Below are 22,819 nucleotides of genomic sequence, written 5' to 3' on the forward strand. Positions count from 1 at the left end.
TATGACACATCAGAAAGCATGACACAGCCTAAATGAAGGGTGGTATTTTGTAAAAGCATCCGACCTCATGCCAACACCCATCTGCATTCCCACTCCGCTCACGTCCCCGTTTTGTCTCTCTTGTTTACCAGGAGCTGGAGCCTGCCCAGCACTCTCAACTGCACACACAGGCACCCACTAGCAGAAAAATATGATGGAAAGCAAACATTTACCAGTGGCTGGTATGCTTCAACTTCTGTGTGGGCGAATTCAGTCCTGACAGAAAATGGTGAGGGTGATAGCCCTGGCTTTTGAAAGCCGCCCTGTAGTGAGACCGGGAGTATAATGTGAAAGCAGAGGTTGTTATATATTCACAGGTTGTCCCAGTGCCATTGTGTGGGGAGACAGGCCTTCAGCTCCCATTCAGGCTTATCAAGCTCCTCTGAGGTTACAGTCAGGGAGCCAATTAGCACTAACAATGGCAGAGGTGATTTAGTGATATGGACATTTGTGTATAAGAAAACGATGGGTGTTGTCAGATCCCTGGAATAAAATATCACTCCTGGAGCAGCCCAGTCATGCCAGTTAGCTAGAGGCATCAGGTGTCCAGAGAAATGAACTGCAGGTCCTGACCTAAATATAGCCCAATAAGTAGTTTTAGTTTGGATTTTTTGTTTTTGTGGTTTTTTTTTTTAATTTTGCTCATTACTCTGCTGTGCTGCCCTTATTCAGCAAGGCATTGAGGTACAGGCACAATTCAAAGCACATCCTCACTCTGTTCTTCATACACTTAAAATCACAGACGTGCTTATCTGAATTGCTAGATGAAAGACTAGGAGCACTCAAGCACCCACAACTCCTCAGGTCACACATCCCACAAGATGATGACAGAAGTGGCACAGGAACTGTAAATTATATGATGGCAGCATATATAACTGCTCTGTTGTATATATTATATATATATGTATATGTATGTGTATATGTATATGTGTATATATATGTACCCCTGGAACTGTAAATTATATGATGGCAGCATATATAACTGCTCTGTTACATATACTGCTGTTATATATCTCTGCCTTGATTAATGTATATACAAATACCAGCTAATTCAGTAAATGCTAAATAGATGCCCACATATATTGCCCTCTCTATCTCCTCAGCTTTCCCTATGTCAGTTTGAATCACTGACATCTCATGGATGCAGAGGGATTCCAGGCAGAGGGAGAGGGAGGAATCAAGACTTGCAATTTTTAACTTCTGCAGTTTCTAGAACAATTTGTTTCATCCTTCTCTCTTTTCTGCCTTTCCTTTCACTTTTAAATCCTTCACCCTCTATGAATTTTCAGTAGATGCTCCGAGAGCTCCTGTTTTCTCCCCATGAGGAGGCTGCACACAGATTTTCTGCACAGACTGTCACTTTCTCTTCTATCTGCCACTCCAAAAAGAAACCAGTTCTTTCACAGTCCCACACTGGCGCTCACAGGTACATCTACTTGCAGCATGACTCTGCAAAATTACCTCTGTGCCTCATTAAAACCACCTAGAAACTCCCACAAACAGCACTGAAGTCTGTGTCTGTAGTTTCTGAAACTGCTTACTACTGTGGAAGATGTCACACTCATGAAGAATTTATAAAACAGAAAAAGCAGTGCCTCTGCATAAGGGTCCGTGGCCAGCCCACAAGCTGGCCCACAATCTCCTTTCTAGCCCACAATTTCAAGATCAGATATCTTTCATTCACACTTGCTTCAGGACCCGGACATCAGTTAGTATTTTCTAGGATGATTCTGTATAATTAAACACCTCACAAGATAGGGATCTTAGGAGGTATCTTATTAAATGCTCCAGAGTGAGGAGTACATTCATTCATTTCAGAAATACATTTTGCACCCAAACCAAGAAGAACATAATTTATCAAAACTGAGCATGCAAACAGAATGACAAAACACAACAACAGAAATCACTGCTGAGAGCTGTAGAGCTCTGCTGGTTTTTTTTTGTGAAATGCTAATTTTTTTAAAGACTAGAAATGAGTGTAGGAAGGTCTCTGAGCTTTGGACTAGAGGAAACGAATACAGGAAGGACAGTTTCTCTAGTTATTTAATTTCTTTGCTTCCTTTGAAGTCATTGTGAAAGATTTGGTTACACTGAGATGTAGCTGGCTTGCTCACTATTTCCCACAGAAAAAATCCATTCAGTAGACAAAGAATCATATTTTATTTTATCCTACCTGCCTGTTTAAAAAGACACTGTATTATAGAGCACCTGTAGTTAATAGGGCTGTGACATCTCAGCCACATCAGACAATTTAATTCAGATATCACAATATAAATGCAACTAATTTGCTTTCAATGTGACCATCAAAGAAGCTGGAAAGTGGAGGTGTGGTTTTGTTTCTTTAGACTATAAAAGGAAGATTCAGACAGTTTTTATATACTACAGCTTTTTAGATTAGAATTGGTTCAGGTAATTTTCTTTAGGCACTCGAAGTTACCAGCAATTGGCTTCCTTGTTTCCTTTCTTCAGTAGAGAAATCCAGGACTGCTGTACAATAGAAGAGTTTGTATCAACTCAAATAATAGCAAAATTATGGTATTACAAGAGTCAAGAAACTGTCAAAAGGGAAAGATGGAGAGTGTCAAACTGGTCTGGTTACCTTCATGTAAATCTATTCACTACTGGGCACTGCAGATGAAAAAGAAGGGTTTGGCTAAACATTCAGCATCACTGTCTTCAAAGGAGCTGCTGCAGCAGCACCAAGGTCGCATTCACCAAGCACACTGAGCTCCTCCAGCAAAATCAGGAACACCAAAACCAACATTATGGCTGCTCCATGACTGGAAAATGTAATGAAAAGGTGGAGAGGAGAGAGGAGAGAAATGAGAAGAGAGAAGAGAGAAGAGAGAAGAGAGAAGAGAGAAGAGAAGAGAAGAGAAGAGAAGAGAAGAGAAGAGAAGAGAAGAGAAGAGAAGAGAAGAGAAGAGAAGAGTCCCCAAATCCAACAACAAGGAAAAAAAGGGGACTGTTTTTCTTGTTTTTACTGTTAGTACAGACAAATACTATCATTTTTCCAGCCTTTCTCCAAATACTCTGAAATTGATGCCCAGAAAGGCTAATAAACTGTAGTTCACAAAACCTATCATGGGGTTACCTTTTAACAAATGCCAGCTTTGGCACAGCAGGGTAACACAGACACCACCCCAGAGCACATACCACGCTCAGCCCTGGCTGCTGCAGAGCCCCCTGCCTCATCTTCTCCGGCTGTACAAGTTCTGCCTGTCCTCCCACTTCAGACTGAAGGGATGGAGGAGCTCATACCAGAGCTGGAATCCAGCACACCCTCCATGCCAGGCAGCTTGTCCAACAGCAACAAGATGAAACAACTGAGAAGAACCATCAGCTTTTACAACTGTTATATTTACAGAAAGTTCTCGCTTCCTTTCCTCCACCAAGAGAAAGAAAATTTTGCCTAAAACTCAGATAAATAATCTTAATAGTTTGGGGTTTTTTCCACCTGGGGAAAGAAAGTTTCCTGCTAAGTGTGTTTGCAGCTCAAGATGGGCAGCAATAATTGCCACAAGAAGGTGGGCAGCAAGGCACAGAAATACTGTCAGGTGTTCAAGAGGAGAATGAGCAGTGAAGGTCGGGGAGGGACGAGACAAACCTGGGTGGCAAGGATGAGCAGAGGCAGCAGGATGTTTGGATGGGCACAACGCTGACAATGAGGCACACCTCCAGGGACAGTTTGGGCTCAGAGGTGGCAGCCCAGATTTGAGGAAAAAGCACACCGAGTGCATGCCAGATCCCTCACAGGCACCAAAGAGCCCTCACAGCACCCAAGCCTTTCATCCAGCTCGCTGCTGCGGCCCCGCTGCCTATTGCAGTGACAGCCTCCACGCACGCCGAAGCAAGGGCACCTGCAGCCCAGGTGCACAAGTGACGCTGCCACGACGCTCGAGCCGATTCCCAAGGGAAATGGTCCAGGAGCAGGGGCTGTTTCTGGCCTGCTAAGCCTGAAGGAAAAGACTGACAAGCGCTGGCAAACCACTGAGGATCCCTGCAAAAGCAGTGATGCCCCTGCTACAGATCCCGCAGCCCCATTCTCCCCACTGAAAGAGCGCCGAGCCCACCCCTTAGGACTTTTCATCCCAACTCATAATGAGGTCGACTTCTCTCACGCAGGGTTTCCATAGCAACAAAGAGGCGATTCTAATCTCCAATACAAAAGACGCGGCGAAAATGGCACGGTTCGGAGTTTGGTGGGTTTGGGGGAGCGCAGAGGCTGCGGCTGCAGCCCGCGGCCGGCAGCCCCGCAGCGGCGAGCGGCCAGCACCGCCCCGTGGCCACCGCCGCGCCCGCAGCGGACACGGGCCACCCTCGGGAAGCGGCCAGCCCCGGGCCGCGGCGTCGGGTCCCCCGGGCTCCCGAGGCTGCCATCCGGGCTTTGACCTGGTGGGGGGCAATGGGAAGGGGGGATTGCTGCCCTCTGCCTCCAGGTCCTGGACATCAGTTCAGCTGTGCAGGCTTGGAAGAGCCAGCTGTGCGGGCGGACCGCGCTGAAGCACAAGCGTGATGGGAAGCAAGCACTTTTCCCTCTCCTGGCAATATCCTAATTCAGGGTGAGCTATTTGCAATTGCTTAGCAGGGCTAGCAAGCTTCAAACCTCCCTCCTCAGCCCTGCCATGACAGAACAGAGAGGAAAGCACGCTGTGCTTCATTCAGTGCAGTCTAAAACACTTCCCCAGTTCTAAAAAAAAAAAAAAAAAGAAATAAAAAAGAAATGCAGAATGTAAAATAAGTAGACCGGCACATAAAAGAGCAAAGCACACGGCTTGGAGCAGGGCTCCTAGGTAGTCTGTTAATATAAGTAGTAGAAGTATATATAAGTAGTTGCCCCAGAAACAGCACTTGCTTATGCTGGATGAATACCAATAGTAGCACTGTGGTTCTAATATCACTTCAGGGGCTCACTAGCACTGGCACCTGTACAAAATAAGACTTCCATTTTCCCTGGCCACATCCTTGAATAACATTTCTTGTCTTCCTGGCTGTGATACATCATCCAAGTACCTTATACAGGCCTGCAAAATGCCTCCTCCAGATCCCACATAAGGGTAAACAGAACCCCAAGACTGGCTTTTGTGTTCACAGCATCGTTCTCCAAAACAAACCAAAATACACACACAACACTTTTTAAATTTTTATTTCTGAATAGTTTTATTCATTTTCTTAGAAATTACAAAGCAACTCTCGCCAGGAGAGCAAAGGAAAAAAACCCAACCCTGAAACATTTCTAAGTAATTTTGTTCCATATAAACACAGAGCAAAGTTACATATTTCTTTCACATGCATGTACAAAAACATTTTAAGTAAAACATCCTTCACACATAACATGTGCATTAGTCTCAGAACTGAGCACATAATCAGATTTGCCTCACCTACCCTACCTAATCTTGTTTTCCTGTTTTCTTTTCAAATTGTACATTTCTATGCAGGAAACATCTCTTTTTCTGCACAGCATTATGCATATTCAAATTATCATGGATGGCCTTGGAATTAAATCACTAGGTAGTGTAGTCTGACATAAAGCTGTACACATAAGTTGTTACACTGCCATTTATACAGCGAATTTTACTGGATACCAGGCAAAACTCTTCAAAAGGAATAAAAAGGTATCGCTAGAGGGGAAAAGGAATATGATACACAGCACTCTCTCAACTACAATCCTGTATGATTTCTATGCAAAACACTTCAAAAGCCAAGTAATTTACAGATCTTGCTCTCCAAATTGATATCAAAGTTCCTACCAATTTCAGTCATGGCAAAATAAATCACTGTAAGACATCAATGCTACTGGATATGGACATGGTCAATACTCACTGTTCCCATTTTTCATCCACCCACTTTTGGAAAGAAAGGGAGAAAGATGAAAGAAGTGCAAAAACTGCAGACTGTTGAAGCAGGTGGGTCAGCAGAGTGCTTCACCAGCCATCAGCAGAGAAACAGCAGCTGCGAAAACAGAGCTTCATTCCAACCCACTGTAAACTCTCCCTGAGGTTTGAAATTTGGGGATAACATGGTCAATGAACACACCTCACTAGTTGCCCAAGGCTGCATTAACACCTAGCAAAATCTTATTTGATTCATCAAAAGAGCATATAGTCTGTGTCTGACTTCGTGAGCTAGTTCTTAAATTTCACTATTTCATGCATGATGAACGCCGCTGTAAATATAAGAACCATAAATGTTCAGAGGCGAAGGGCTCACCCAGAAGGTAAAGCTTCCACATGCATAAAAGGAAACGTCAAGCACACAAAAGTCAGCTGCAACCCTTAGGACAGTGGGGGAACAGGAGGTACAGCTATTACTCTGCCTGCATTTCTAAGTGTATAAGCAGTTCTGATGGGTTTCTCACCTCTGCATAAACATGCATCCCAAAGAGAATCAATAGCACTTCTCCCTTATACTGCAACAACACAGCTGACTCAAAAGGCAGTGAATATGCACTGCATTTAAATACACTTGAAGCACTCAAGCTTGGCTTGTTGTAGAGTGTGTGTTACAGGGTGAAATGGGTGTGGAAAAGGAATGTGAAATAAAAAAAAAAAAATCACAAAAAAAAAAGTTAAGACAGAACATCTGCACATGAACAATACAGAGAAAGCACTTAAGATTAACACTTATGAGGTTTAACCAAAGCCCTAGAGAACACTAGATTTTCATTTTTAGCCCACTTGAAATCTTGCAAATGAGCAAGCGATGCTGGCAGCAGTCACTCTGTCATTTGGCTCCCGAAAATAGTGCAATGGACTTTGCATAAGTACCCTGGCTGCAAGAACACTACTACAAGAACCAGTCTGCAAAGCACCTACAGAGAGAGGTCCAATGACAGGTGTTCTCACAGTGTCAAAGACATAAGGGGCAAATCAGGCCGAGCCTCAAGGCCCCATCCTGGCACATTCTGTGTGTTGTGGAGAATGCTGGATCTGCTGGTTTAGCTGAGATGGGCAGCCTGCTCTTAGCCCTGTAGTACCATTTGAACTGCAAGCTCTAGTAAATGCAGAAAAGAAAAAGTACTGGCCCAGCGGGAGGAAGTCTCTGATTCCCATCCAGGAAAGGCTTAAGTCACATCACTTAACTCATACACTGACAGTGGGGATGTCTTCAGCTGAAGTAGTCAAGTTGAACTCACTTCATGGGCACACAAAGTGAAAACAGACCTTTCTAAAAATGCCATTCATTCAACCTGCTTTATACTTCTACCTCAAGACCAAAAGGACAGTGACCTAAGAATGATTATTTCTATTCATCTGCAAGTGTGGTCCAAAGGAACAATTTTAAATGCAGACATCTAAAGCTGAGTGAGAAGGTACCACCCCACATGCCTTCCTTGTAGCCTTCCTTGAACAGCAGAGTTGTGCTGGTCTTTGTGATCAGCAGTTTTGCTTATAGGTCATATAGGACATTTCAGTGACCATCTAAGCATTCTCCAGCCAGCAACAGGCCAGCTGAAGTGAAATAAAAGCTTGCAGCTCTCACAAAACTCTTTGAATGATTACTGCACCTTTTTCTTGCAGAGCAACTAAATCTCAAACACACTCCTAAAAGGCAAATATTACTATACTTTTTTACAGCTGAGAAAACAGGGACATTGCAGCTTGGCTAATGGTGACTCAGGGGGAATCAAAATAAAGATTTCCTGGTATGCTCTTCTTCTACTGACTAGGCTCAAAATAGTGAGAATTTAACCCCCAGGAGAGAACTTTAAAACTCTGATGGACAATTTTAACTCCATTGTCCATAAAAGCCTATGGTCACACATTCTTATTAGACATTGAGACATTTTCTGTTTGGATTCCACTTCTATAAAGTGGAAGAGAAATACAGTTAGGAAAAAAGAATTAAGGCCAGGCATGTTATACAGAAACAAAAATACTATGCCTGAAGCTCATTCTTTCAAAAGATAAACCTGCAATTGTAAAGATAAATGGTAGGTTTGGTAAATTTCCCTCAACCATCCCAAGGGGTATAAAGCCAGTTTAAGTGGCTGTTCGTTCTTGATTCATGTTCATTCTAGCTCTTTTGAGAGAGAGACACACTGAATCAAGTTAAAGACCGAGTTGATCAACTGAGGATTGTGAAGAACAAAAAAAATTCCATCAGTCAGCTGAGCCATAAAAGCAAGCAGCAAAATAGATTCTGTTTCAGACTAAGCTGTCAAGATAACAACCTTGAATATGAAAGCTCAGCCAGCCTGAAGTTGCTGCACTCAATCCAATGACAGCAAAGGAAAAGTTTGCATTGCCAGTACAGGCTCACACCATTAGTAAAAGCTGTTTCATTCTCTCCAGAAAACCACATCAACTTCCCTGAACAGAAGACTAAGTAATCAACTAGGGAGTAAGCTCTGCTGGAAGAATTGGTGGAGAATGTGAATGTATTGGCTGCAGAAGACATAGAACTGTGGCATTTAAAATCCTGAGAAATGTGTACAAGACAGAGTCCTGTACCTTTAGGTCAACATATTTTGTTTTATTTAAGGAATGTCTCAGCAGAACTTGACAAGGGAAATTCTGTCCTGGCCACCCAGAGGAAACAAAGTGTGCTCCTTTATCTTCAAAGATGGCCTTCTCAAAGTAAAAAATCAGCCCTTTCTGACAAACAGAAATTACAGCAGGCATGACAGAAGGCTAGCACAGACGACTGAGGAACTCCTGACCGATCTCAAACACAAACAGAAAGGTACACAGAAGTGAAAGTCATGATGGGCTGGCCAGCAGAGATACAGAAACACAGCCCAAGTATGCAGAGAAAATTAGGAAAGCCAAAACTCAGCTGGAGTTCATACTGGTAAGTGAGAAGAAGGGCTTCTTTAAGTACACTGGAAGCAAAAGGAAGGTTAAATAAAGTATGGTTTGCTGTTCAACAATGCAAACAATATGGTAACAAAGCATGCTTTTGTACTTTCAGGCTCATGTACACAACACCTTTTTCACCTGTTTTCACTGTAAGTTCTGCTTTAAGGCCTGCCAGGTCCTTGAGCCTTCTAGCAGCATACAGGAATAAAGCATTGCCTACAGCAGAGGAAGACTGAGTTAGTGAGAACTTAGGCCCATTGGAACCAACAGGCTAAACGTGAAGGCACTGAGGGAGCTGGCTAATGGCACTGTGAGACCACCCTACAGCATCTTTGCTATGTCACCATCATCACCATCATCAGTGATGGCTCTCCAACTAAAATACCCTGACAGGACTCTCCTGCTGCCCACAACAGTCAGCAAGCAGGCAGCCTTTTCCTTTGAGGGAATTTCCTCTGAGGGAAATTATTATTCTTCTTTACTCAGCGATTGTGAGATAGCATTTGGAGGATGTAATTCATTTTTGTGCTCTCCCTTACAATGGCACTGCAGCAATTTCAGTGGAAGGTCACAGAGCTGGTTTGGGGGCTGGAGCACAGGACAAGTAAGGAGAGCTCAGGCAACACAGTTTCTCCACATTTAAGAAGAGAAAAGGCTAAAAAGAGATCTCATTGTATATAATCCCTTAATAACTGGGTTAGAGAAGGCAGTCAGACTCTTCTCAGAGATGAGTAATAGAACACAAGAGGCAGTGAACAAAAGCTGGAACATGGGAAATTCCAACTAGATGCAAATATATTGTTTTCCTTACTGTGATAGTTGCCAAATATGGGAAAATGTTGCCCAGAGAGATTTGGCATCACCATCCCTGTAGCTACTCAAAACTCAAATGGACAAAGTCCTTAGCAACCTGCTCTAACTGCCTGAGATCTGAACAGGAGGCCGGAGTAGAAATGCCACAAGGTCCCTTTAAACCAAAGTATTCAATGGTTCTGTAACTCAGAAAATCTCCTCACAACTACTTGTCACCAGCACGTTCCTCATGAATTTGCCAAAGCAAACCATGCCACCATCAAATGTAAAGGGTGATCTTCAGTCTCATCAATCAGGATGGAGTACAGAAGCCAGCAAAGAGGGGGGCTACAATTCAAACCTCTTCATAGTCATTTCATGCAGGTCCCTCACACACCAGGGCCAGCCCTGTGCTGGAATCATCACAGTACTCTACTGGTTCCTTTCAAGTGTCTGTTGCACACCATCAGCACTGAATAAAAAGACTGTTCCTTTTCACATCTTCTTCATCTTTTTCTTGCAGCGCTGGTTGAAGACAGGTGAGGATCCCATCAGGCTGTCAGCAGAATGAGAACCGTAGCTGCTCTCAGAGCCATTGGGGCTTTGTGGCATCCCAGCTTCACTCATGCCTGACATTGGTTCCTCAAAGACATCACTGCCTAGAACCCCGTGGCCATGTACATTAGCCTCCTCATTTTCCTGCGGCTCCATTTTCACCTGTGCCAAGTTCCACAGTGGGGAAGCATTCACTTCAGCCCCTAGAGAAGGAAAAAACAAACAGTAGTAACTGAGTAAAAAGATAAATCACAAACAGCACACAGATACAAGGGACGGCAGCAAAGGTAAAGATGGAGCAAAAGCAAAGCCACAGGTTAACTATGCTGGGGAAAACAAAGAAAACACACCCAAGCACTGTGATCAACAAAAAAAATCTGTTGACTTATTTAATAGTCCAGCAATTACCACTGCAAAAATATGATGGTATCCTTTCACTATTAGCCTCCACATGATTTTCTCCATGAGAAACAACTCCACATCACTCTCCAGAAGGAGTATTCCAACAATGAATACACCAACAGCACATGGACTAGACCCTGCATAATCAGGACTTTGAGGCAGTCCAGAAGTCATTATGAGGCCTTGCAACTGTCAGACATCCTGGGTTTCTGCAGAGGAGGTGAAGTGAGCGGGCAGAGGACTAGGCAGATGAACGGTCCCAAGTACCACTTTCAGCACTGAAATGCAGGGACATCAAAGCTGCCATCAGCCGCCTGCTTGCCTGCCTCCTTCTACTCAGCACCCACAGGTCTCATCCCATTCTTCAGCAGAACAGGCAGAAATCCTTTTGGCTCAACCTCACCCCACAGATGCCCTGCTGGGAAATAGCTCCTCCCAGCCTCACTTTTTAATAAAACATTTCTGGAATAGTGTGCAATCGGAGCACTGATTGAGGATTTTCTGCACGAGATTACCAAACCATATTCCTTGATAACAGCAAATGTTTTCTCCCCAAGAGAAGTAATTACAGATTGCATTATATCTGTTTAAGTTTAAAGTGAGACAAAAATCCTATTAAAAACACAGTAATTGGTCTCCTTGCTGAGATGGGCATAAACAGACCAGAAATGAATTAACTGTGAAATCTTCTCTCTCTCGTGTGGGGTTAAGCTCATGTAGAAAATTTAAAAAACACCAAAACAAAAAACCCAACCAATCGAAAAACAAAAACAACAACAACAACAACAACAACAAAGCCACTACAAAAACAACAAACAAAATAGGAAACCATTTTAATAAGCTTTCCAAACTTCATGTCTCAAAGAGACAATTTGAAAGCACAACCAAAGCTCTTGTACTGGGCCAAACCTATGACCATTCCCTATTATCAGTATACTAGTAACAACAGGCTGTTATTAGTAGAAATTACAAAGACAACAAATGCTCCAACATGTGTCTGTGCCAAGAATTCTCCTTTATGAAGAAGTCAGGAATCTTTTCCAGATCAGCTCCACCAAAACCAAGGTTCATGAGACCTTTCTGATAACATAGCCTACATTAGCTCAGTTGCCTTAATGGAAGTCCTTCCCATGTCAACCATAAGTAAATGCATGTCTCTCAACAACAATGGACACATCATTAAAATGCTGTTCCAGTGTTACAGCTCCAGTCTACATATTAATCAAAGGTGCTCACTAAACTAAACTGTGTCTTTCCTTCATCAGTTGCTCTTCATCGCTCAGCCTTATTCCTTTCAGCCCTGTCACCTGTCACTAAGAGTGTCACTAATGACTAAAAGTACTTAAGCATCAACAAAGGATGTTTCATCTTCAAAGCACTTTAACTTCAAAGTACTTCAGAAATAAGCTAATCTTCACGTTATCCTGAGAGGCAGAGGAACAAGGAACAATTTTGCCTCCATTTTTCCAACTGCAATGAAAGTAAGCAGCCAGCTCACAACGGCAATGTCAGACATCCACAAAAACATAGGAAGAACATGGAAAGCTGTAATGAGAGTTTTGCCCTCAGACACTGAAGCCTTGCTGCCCTCCCTGCAGGCTTCACACCTGCATTTTGTGATGGCAATGGTCTAATTGCAGCAGCTTTTTCTTGCTCCTTAGGATATTACAACTCTCCAACCTGCCCAGGTCTAGACTGGAACTTCTCACAGATGAGATCTCCAAAGGCTCTTGTGAAGTGAAGAGGGATTTTCAGGAAGGAACAGAGCACTTGTACTCTTAATTAGAAAACATCAATTCTGTATCAGAGAAGCAAGAGGCATTTAATATACAGCTAGTGTGCTAACCTCTTGGTCTCAAGTGGTAGATGCTAATACAAAGCCTTTCAGATGAATCACTTGCAACCCTGGATGGGCCAGAGGAATCTGCTGCTCCTTCGCCCACAATATCGCAAACAGTTTACATTTCAGAGGTGATATGGAAAACAGTATGAGCTTTCAGAAAAACATTAGATGGATTTATGTTTTTTAAAACTCATAACAATGCAAAAACACTAGAGGACTTAGAGGTATACTCTAACCTCACTATACATGCTACTAAGCTTAGGGTTAATAGGAAGATAAAGTTTCTAACCAGATTTTTAAGTGAAATAGTTATTATTGCAGGGTGTTCCAGAGTTCAGATGGTTCTATGCAAAATCAAAATTGCCTCTTTTTCATTCCAGGATGTTCAGCTTCACCAAAGAGTGAAGATAATGAAACTTCTATGTTGATATAGAGCACACATGGCCATAGCAGATTCTCCCATGCCTGCCACCAGTGTGCTTCAATGTCACCAAGGGATGGCACTTTGAGGATAAAAGTAGTCTCCACAATCCCACTAATTCACTCACCATTTCACTTTCCATGGCCTCAGCCAAGTACAGCAGGCTTTGGGGTACAGACACTAGGAAGGATTCCCAGGAACCCATTTCACATAAGTCACTGATAAGCTTTCATAAAATAGTGACTGTCTTTACCAGGGAAATTTCTGAATATGGAGGACACCTCTAAGTACCATTCATATTTCCAGAATTCATTCAGTGCCTAAACTATGTAAGGAACATGGCTGTCAAGTTTACAGGAATATGAATCTCTGGACACAAATCCAAACCTAACCAGGGAAAACAAGATCACAAGGAACTGCTGAAAGACTGTTTACAGGAGAAGCTAGAAACCCCTACCTGAAGTCTGTGGGGAAGCTTCTACTTCCAAGTTGGCAGAGAAGCGCTCACTTTGACCTCCAAGAACTCCAACAGGCAAAGACTGGTCACCAGAAGCCAGATCTCCTTCCAGCTCTTCACTTATGGGGAAAGTAATATCACTAACAGGTTCCTCCTTTATCTTCACAGGTTTTGTGTCTTCTGCTGCCTTTTCTGGGTTGACAATCTTCTCATATTCTTCAGAGAGCTGCTTGCTAACCTGTCAAAGATCAGCAGGTGAAAAAGAGGCCAGAAAGGTGAGAGTAACTTCAGAGGCTCTGATAGCAATTACATTGCAGTGCACTCTCTTCCCTGAACATTATTAACATCTGACCTGAATGAACAAGTAAACAACTTACCAGCTACACAAGAGATGTTTTTACCCTTTAAGTGCACCTTCTGCTGTAACAAGGGACTTTAATAAGAGGTTTAATCCACTAACATCTGACTGATAAATATGAGCACCATTATTTTGTAAACAGAGATGATGAGGCTCAGAAATTTAAACAGAGCATGAAACAAAAGCAAAATGTCTCAGTCTTACTCTTTGGTTTTACCTATAAGACTGTTCCCATCCTCCAGTAACAAATTCACCCCAGCATGAAAAACCAAGCACTTCAGACCTTCAACAACCCTGTAGTCCCCACTGGGCAAAGCCTGAGTATATTCTGCCAGATTCACAGCAAAAAACACAGAAGTTTTCTCCTGTTAGAGAAGTTAAACAAATACAGAAATCAGATTTAGAACTACTCTGCACTTCCAGAAACTTAACAACAGTAAACAATTACATTTCAACATTTCAGATTTCATCTGCTTCTAACAAATACTTGTTTATACAACTAAAACCCAACAGTCAGTGACCTGTGCTCAGGAAAATTGCAAGACTTTTTAACAGCAGAAGCAAGGAAGAAAAAGAATAGCAAAGCCTATTTCCCCCTTCTAGATATACTTCCAAATAAAGGGGCTATTGTGGACTTCAGTTCTGCATAAAGAACAATGATTGCTAAGACAATGGTCAGATGCAGGGTGAGAGTGAACTGCAGCAGCAGAACAATGCAGAAAACCCAGATTCCAAAAGAACAACAAAACCATTTGAACAAAAATGAACAGAACCGGTATTTGAGGAGGAATGTTTCTAACAAAGACAACTCTTTGGGATGTTATTTTTATATAAGAAGGTAGCACATGTGAGACAACTCACATCAGCAAAATACTACCCTACACTCCTAAAGCTTAAGGAAGTCACTCCTTGTTTAAGTGAACACAAACCACTCCACAGCCTAGAAATTGACCTCTGCTTACATGTTTTCCAAAATGTTAACCAGCCAAATATCCTGCTAAAGGAAAAAAATTCAGTTCCTCAAAATTCACTTCTGATTTTAACTCTACTTGATAATTTTGACTGGGTAATTCAAGAGCTGGTGGACTCTTCTTAAATTCAGGCAAGCCATCAGTAGAGCATCCTTCGTAGTCTCACTAGGAAGACAAATAAGGGGCTCTGTCTTCCAGTCATAGAGTTCCTGTTCTCTTTCCCTTGATGACTCCTCTCCACACCCAGCAGGTTTTCCAGCCAGATTTCCCCTCAGTAAGACTCAGGAATAAGCAACTGTACTGGGGGTACATTTCTTGCGCCGCCAGATCCCCAATGCTCTCCTCACCTGCAGCATGTAGCTGTGATAGTCCTTGATGCGGTGCTGCCAGAACTTCTGCAGCGAGAGCACGCTGCCAATGCCCACTTCGTGGAAGACCTGCTCCATGACGTCAGGGAAAGGGGTGTGGCCGAGCCGAGCCTCCCGATCCACAGCGAAGCGCAGCAGCTTGGTGAACTTGAGGCAGTACTCGTGGGCGATGTCTGTCAGGGTCTCCAGGACGCTCTCGTTGGCGCACTCAAAGCCCGTGTGCGCCAGGATGGTGGCCATCGACTGGTACAGAAGCTGCCGGCAGGAAGACCAACTCAGCTCTGTCACTGGCTCCCCTTTTCCTCTGAAAAACAGAAAAGACAAAAATAGCACACTTTCAAAAATCTGAAGGACTGGATCATTGAAGAAGTACTGTGAATAATAAGGTGATATACAAAGGGAAAGCAGGGGATTTGGGGTTCTCCACAGCCTTTGTTATATATGAACACCACCTAATAATATTTATCTGCTTTTCTTCTTCCCCTCCCTCCAAATCAGCACTTCCAAGTTTCATTTTCCCTTCTAATGCCACAAGATTCTTTGGGTGATTCATAAATGTGGGATGCAAATCTTCTGAACCCTTAAGCATCTCCCTTCCCACCCAAGAGCTTTTCTCCTGGAGATGTGAATTAAATGGGTCCTTGACACAAACAAAAAAAGGCATTTTAAATAACATGAATGCAAACAATTTCTGCTCTCAATTAATTACACTGCTCTTCCATATTATCTCTGATGTCACAGGCCTAATAGTCAGACATAAAGGCTTCTGGGATAGACAAGATTGGAATTTCTAAAGCAAAAGACACACATAAAAAAGCAAGAAATGGGACACACATACGTTTCATAGGGGTACACTGTGGCCAAAAAGACTGTTTCTCCGCTCTCATTTTCAGTAGTCACTGAGCATGACACTGAAAGAAGTATCCCCATATGCAACCGAAGATGTGAACACCAGGCCCTGGGAGGAGGCCTGGAGAAGTTTGGCCATAAAGCACCATTCCCCTGGTCTTGGGTTTAAGACTTCCCTCCTCTGTTGCTAAACAGGAAGGAGTGACTACACAAGATGGAGGAGATGGAGAACAACTGACATGAGCACTTCAAACATTATTCGCTTATAGTCACCCAACCAAATTTTTTGTCAACCTGAGTTAACAAATAGACATTCCCCAGAGGAGTTAGGCAAAGCCTCTGATGGAGAAACACATATCTACCAGATTTCTCAACTTACAATTAAGGGCATGTAATCTATTTGCCCATATCAGTAACATGGACTTCAAATGCCGATGTCAAAATATCAAATTCCATTGCTGCTAACTGTGACACTCATACACTTTTTTACACTCCATCCAGCACCAGGGACAGAACTGAGCTAACAATTTCACTCTCCATTTGTTTCTGATCATTTTTTCCCAATATCTTCCACATTGCACTGGAGATTCTCCTCGCTGCTACCCCAGATCACCTGTATCACCACACGCTCTTTCCAATAGAAGGACCTGATTTAACAGCACACAGACAGTATGGATGGCTGGATAAAGTTCTCACTACTCTCCAACAATTCATGAGGAACCCTTCAGTCTCACTGAGAAGCTGGGCCACAGAGCCTCAGCTTCCCCTGATCCTCAGAGCTGACACACAGAAAACACAGCAGTAAAACCACTGAAACCCTGCAGTAAAAAAGTGAAGAGGAGTGAAAAGAAAGGTGAAACTTAGAACTATCAGGATGAAGATTATGCATTTTTAAGAATGCCAGCACAACACTTTCTGATTATTCAAATAAAGGGGGAATCACACTATATTAAGAGTGGCATATGATCACATTTTTAAGTAGATATTAAGAACAATATGTGAATCTCAGGTCATGGATTCATCCCAGCTATTAACTGATGGAAAATGATTAGCATCCCAATTTCTACTCAATTATGTAACTACTTTGCAAAGCAGACAGCAGGCACCCTGACAAGATTAATTAAAAGATCATCAGTTTCTTTATAAAAAAAGTGTCACCCTACTATTTTTGCATCTCCCTCACTCCTCCCTCCACCTCAGCAGCAGAATTCTTAAGTTCACAAACAGCTTCACATATGTCTCACACAACACCAGGACCAAGAGTTTACAACAGAAATAAACAACCATCAAAGAAAATCAACCAGAAAACAATCTTAAAATTCATGTCTATAAAAAAGAATCTCTTTTTTAATATAAAGGACATACCTAGCTGTCCAGCAGCCAGCAGTGGAAACCATCTTTTGCTACCAAAATTGAATGCCAGGCCACTATTAGTACAGAGACATTCACTAAAACACTGTAGATAAACTTAAATTGCATGGATTTTGGCAATCCCAAGCAGGATAGTTAGCCATTTGCAAAGTACAGTAAAACAACCATTCAGTAATGCATATTACTGCACAGAAGTACCAGAGAATATTGTGTCTCCTAAACTCCTAGAGGAAAAGAAACTAATTGTGAGCATTAAAATACAGCTAGGTGTAGATCACTATGCTGGAAGGCATATAATCAACTTGAAATCTAATCAATTAAAGACAGAGAGGAAAGACATTTCGGGTACTGTACTCAAATCCAAAACTCCATCTCTTGCTCTTGGTACAGCAAATCAATTTGGTTTTGTTTTTCTTATGTCTTCTTCTCTTGTCTTCCTGTTTCTCATAATAAACAACAGAGAAATATGATTAAAAGCCAGAACAGAGAGCAAAAATTGAAATGTTGTTGTAGATGTTAATAGAAACCAACAACAAAAATAATTTTTCTTCATTAACTTTAATTTCCAGGTACCCTCTGATAAGAATGCACATGAACAAAAACAGTCATATAGCCACATTTATGCTGAAAGCAGTAATCTAGTGTCAAGCCTTTCCAAAAAGGACAAGCAGACTTCTTCTTTTCCATGATGATCATAGCTGAAGAGCCTTTGTGTTAGACTTCATCCAGATACTAAGCACCAAAAATGCACCCATCCAGATATTATCATTATTCAAAATGCCACTCTCTGCAGCACTGAGTTCTTTTCCTGAAAGGCTCAGTCATATATCTACAAATAAACACAAGTGCTTTAATCCCTGAAGTTTTGTCACCAGAGATTAGCAGGACAGGGAATTAGGCTTGTAAATTGGAATTAGGCTTATGAAATTTATCACAAATACTGGCCAACTTGCCACTCTTCAATTTTGTATTTCTAACAGTGCTATATATGTTTTATATGGGTCACCAATACTAGATGATTTTCCAGACAGAAATCTACCTGACAAACTACCCAAAGGCCAGCCTTCTCCTACCACTATCAAAAACATGCTCAACTTTTCAACAGAAGACATGAAAACAGTGTCCATTTATACCAACCAGACTTATTTTCTGATTTAGTCAGTTTTCAGAACTCACAAAAGGCCCACTTTCTGTGTCAGCCAGTTAAATGACATCAAGCCACCCCACAAAGGCAGCACCATCCGTTCCTCCAAGCTCCTCTCCTGTAGAGCAGTTTTTCTTTGAGGGAAGGGGAGCTCATGGCTCCTTTCTCATGGAACTGTCTTCAGGGGACAGGCTAAGTCAGCACAAGGATCAGCAGCTGAGGCTCAATCAACTGCAGGACTGGATTGAAGTGCCCTGCTCCCTCCTAGGCAAGCATAAGCCAGCAGCAGATGGAGGGAGGGACTGCTTTTCCTATGAACAGGACAATTTGATGAAACATTATGCTGTAAAGTTGAATTTCTACCAAATGAGCTGCAACAAGGCTGCTTTACAGCCATTTTCCCAAAGCAGTAAAATAAAGGAGAACATTCTAGAAACAAGATACACTAGTCAGAGAGAGCACCAAAGAACACAGCACACTAACTCAAACCAGAAAGTTGTTTTCTTTCAGGAAGGAGCCTTTTTAGACCTCGTCCTGGGTATGTTTCTTTTTAAATACCTCTGCTACATCTACAGAAGGCTGCACAGGTATGAAAAAAAAAAAACGCTCAACAGATAACAGAAAAAATAAATTGGGTCTCAGTGGCATAACCCAGACCAGTCATCTTAGAAATGGACTAAGCCAAAGCACTTAGATCATCAGGGGAAGTGTCTCCTGCCCACTTTAATTACCACTGCTCCAAATCCTTCCCTACATTAAAACTGCTGTCCCACTGACATGTACTCCTCTACTTCTGTACAGACATCTCTTCACTACAAATCCTTCTGCCAAGAGCTGTCTTCCCATTGCAAGCTCCCAATTTTGTTTACAGATTACCTTTCAAGGCAAGCCAATGTGGCCAGGAATGCAAATGACCAAAGGACTGAGAAATCTGTTAAGAGCCCAACAATGCACACACAAGAAGAGGCACATGAGTAGGTCAGGCTTCTTTTGAAGATGGATGCATGCTAATCTGAGGAAGCTGAGCAGAGAAGATGGAAAAGCTAGCAGCTGTTATATGGTAAGAGTCTCCTGTCAAAATGGTAGTTTCAAGTCTACAGTTCCTTAATCATTCTTCATCAATTACACTTTATGCTTCTTTTCTATTTCTGTACCAAGCAAAACCAAATGTTAATCCCTTATTGTGCATTCCAAGAACTGTAACATCACCATGACCAGATGGTACTTCATCCAAGAATATTAAAGGAATGCAAGGATGAAATAGCTGTGGTGAGTCTCCTCTTGCATTGAACTGCCTTGGCCCATGAGGACCAGAAGACAGAAATTGTGAAAACGTTTTCCTTTAATACTTTCAGAAGAGATGTGGAAAACTGCAGGCTGGGAAGCATGGATATATTTTGGTGCATCACAGAAATTTGAAGAACTAGAGGACACACAAGTAAATATGTTATGCTCAGAAAGAACCCAGAGAGCTTTTTTTTAACTGTAAAACCTGCTTCACAAACCTACCAGAGTCCTCCACATTTATCAACAAGCGAGTAAATCAGAGATCTCCACTCTGGAGTCCAGGTCCTCCCTGGGGGAAGATCTGTGCCAGAATCAACATATTTTTTATCATGTTTTTTTAACATATTTATAAACAGTCTGGAAAACTGTAGGAAAGAAACAGTGTAGTAATTATAAAACCATTGTTAGTACAGACTTTGGGGGATTGATAACACCAAACCAACTCAAAAAAAAGCCATAAATTAAGTTCTGCCTCTTCCTCATCATACAAGGAGGTAGAGGTTACATATGGGGCAGAGGAAAACCATAACCAGTTCAGGAGATAACAAAATAAAAGACAAAGGGACAGTGTGTCAAAGAACAAAAATGAGTAACAGGGAAACAGAAGAGGACAGGCCTACATTAACTAAACCTGTCATCTGATTCAGGCTGGCTATTCTTATCTTCCTTTCTTCTCATATCTGAATGTACCTACGCTACTTCTCAGACCCAGGCTACTGACCAAAAAAACACAATTAAAATATGGATTTATTCAAATACTGTAATTCTGACAAACTGTACTTCAGAAGGCAGCACAGAATTTAGCCCTACCATGTTTTATTAGGGGGAAGAATGTTCTTGCTTTAATTTGATTTTACACACTCAGAAGCATCAGCAAATCACAGAACTTCATTTCTGCTACTAGAACAGCACCTATAAAAAAACAGTTGCTATTCTTAATTCATGTGTCTCAAAACAGTTAGGAACAAACATGCAACAACAACTCAAAGCCTTCCCCCTGGAAAAGCATATATGTGTTTGGGTTAGCAAGTACACAATTAAATTCTAGAATACACTGCAGCTCATTATAAATCCACTCTGTCAGGCACAAAACATTTCATTTCAGAACTGTCTCTCCACTTTCCACAACGCAGTCCTTACACTCCCCCACGTGGCTGACCACTAAATAACACTTCTTTACCCGGACCCCAAAAACTCGGAAGGAACAACAAAAAGGCAAAGCAGCCCTCAAAACGTGGGCAGAGCCACAGAAAACTGAACTTCAAGCTGAAGCCACTGAGGAGGACAGAACAGACCACTTCTCAGTTCTACAAACCCCAGGGCCACGGTGCAAGAGTCACAGGCCCTGACTACTCTCACAAAACCCTATTTCCCCTCAATCTCTGCTCTCTGCTAATTACTCTGTATCTTCTGAGAAGGATGACGGCGTTCCTCCAGAAACAGCACTAAAGAATCACTCTACTCTTCAGAGAGACTCTGTTACCAAATGCAAGATCTTTCAATAAAATGCATTTTATACAACCTCAGGCCATTAAAGATCTCAGTGGGATTTAACTGATAAATTACATTTCGTTGATGCACATTTACCCATTTTAAAAACTAAAATGTGTTATCCTTTCCCTCAAAATGTTCATTAGTGGACACAGTAGCAAGGATTAATCCCTTAATTTAAATGCACATAACCTACAAAGTACTGTAAGATATTGCAAGAAATGCAACACCTCCCTGAGGAATTAATGCCTGTCAGAGGGACTGGCAGGCAGTGGTGGCAATACTATTTAATCAAAGGCTGGCAGCAGAGGTAGAAGCTGCACAAATTTTCTTTACACTTTCTCCAGCTGGTGGAGCCAGTAGCAGAGACAAGAATTCCCTTCTCTTGTGCTCATTTCCAGCTGGGACTGAAAGATCATCAAACTGGGTGGAATATGACAGTCACCGTGCCACAGGTCCTCAGCCACTGAAACCTTACAAATACTTTATCAAATAATCTTTTCAGAACCTACGGCTGAACAGCCCAAACCTAGTCATGTGTTTTCTGGATTTGCAATTACAGTAACACAACTTTACTTGTAAGTGATCTGAACAAAAGAGACTCCACATCCTGTAACTAAAACTGTCGAAATACCACTGACAAAACCATGCACACACATTTAGCATGGCACTTACAAGACAGAAATCAGCACCACACATCCACATTTCACAGACGGGAAGCAAAAGCAAGCAACGTGCAAGTTATTCATACTTGGAAAAATACTTGGAAAAATCCAAGTATTTCCCTTCTAAAGCCTATTTTATACTTTACATACAACTGCTTGACTCTTCAGCCTAAGGGAATCAACATAACTACATACATATTTTAGAACACACAGCTTTCCTTCAGCCAAGAAGGACTAACCTAAAGGAATACCAACACACCTGTAGAAATCACTCTCTGGGTCACTGTGCCTCAGCTGAAATGGCATTTTGGGGGTTTTGCTATCCAGAGGAAGCAGGTCATCAGGGAGAGGTGGGGAGGCCGGACAAGACGGCAGAGGTTCATTCTCTTCGGTTTTTATGCCCTCTGCTTGCTGCTGGTTTTGAGCCTGAGCGGCGGCGATGAGGCTGCGCAGGCGCCGGTTGTGCTGGATGAGCTGGATGGTGTGAATGGTGAGGCTGCAGGGCTCGGAGGGGATGTCCAGCATGGTGGTGGGACGGGGCTTGTTGGCAGACGGCTGGTGCAGCGGAGGATCCTGCACTTCCACTGTGCGAAACTCACGCTGCAGCAGGTCAAAGGAGCTGCGGTTGGCCTGGTTGGAGGAAACCGGGATCTCGCCCCAGTACCGCAGCATTTTGGCACAGGTCACCTGTGGTGCTCAGGACCCAGAAGAAGGCCACCAAGTACCGCGGGTACAAAGGACCCTTGCTGCAGGGAAAAGCACTTTGGGCAGCGACAGACACAGGGGCCGGGATGACGCCAACTCAAGTCACGGCTGCCGAGCACGCTGTCGCTCAGTGCCTGGCTGAGCAGCGCAGTGTCCTCGACGGCATTAGGTTGCCACTCTGACAGCCTACAGATCGCATCGCGGCATTTCCTGAGGGGAGAAGGGGCAGAAACAAACGCGCTCGTCAGACGGAAATCACTTCCGTGGGTAACAAGGGCTGCTGTGGGCCCACCTGGGCCT

At 42.7% G+C, this 22,819-nt stretch overlaps 1 protein-coding gene across 1 annotated transcript; it reads right to left on the reverse strand.

Annotated features, from left to right (window-relative positions):
- Nucleotides 1–5,425: 5,425 nt before the first annotated feature.
- Nucleotides 5,426–22,605, reverse strand: SUPT7L (SPT7 like, STAGA complex subunit gamma). Its single transcript, XM_084203282.1, has 4 exons — nucleotides 22,074–22,605; nucleotides 14,987–15,311; nucleotides 13,311–13,548; nucleotides 5,426–10,390 (listed from the first exon to the last, which is right to left on the reverse strand). Exons 1-4 carry the CDS (start codon nucleotides 22,484–22,486, stop codon nucleotides 10,128–10,130), a joined length of 1,239 nt encoding a protein of 412 aa, XP_084059408.1. The 5' UTR covers nucleotides 22,487–22,605; the 3' UTR covers nucleotides 5,426–10,127.
- Between the last annotated feature and the right edge of the window lie 214 nt (nucleotides 22,606–22,819).

The sequence above is a fragment of the Fringilla coelebs genome (assembly GCF_963513975.1).
Source record: "Fringilla coelebs genome assembly, chromosome: 3".
NCBI classification, from domain to species: domain Eukaryota; kingdom Metazoa; phylum Chordata; class Aves; order Passeriformes; family Fringillidae; genus Fringilla; species Fringilla coelebs.

Bases quoted from the DNA above. Each gene is read 5' to 3' on its own strand.
- SUPT7L (XM_084203282.1), bottom strand. From the start codon at position 22,486: ATGCTGCGGTACTGGGGCGAGATCCCGGTTTCCTCCAACCAGGCCAAC. The intron at 15,312-22,073 runs GTGTGTTGGTAT...TCTGTTTTTCAG, and splicing joins CCAGAGAGTGATTTCTACAG to AGGAAAAGGGGAGCCAGTGA. The intron at 10,391-13,310 runs GTAGGGGTTTCT...TTCCTTCTCTAG, and splicing joins AGCTTCCCCACAGACTTCAG to GGGCTGAAGTGAATGCTTCC.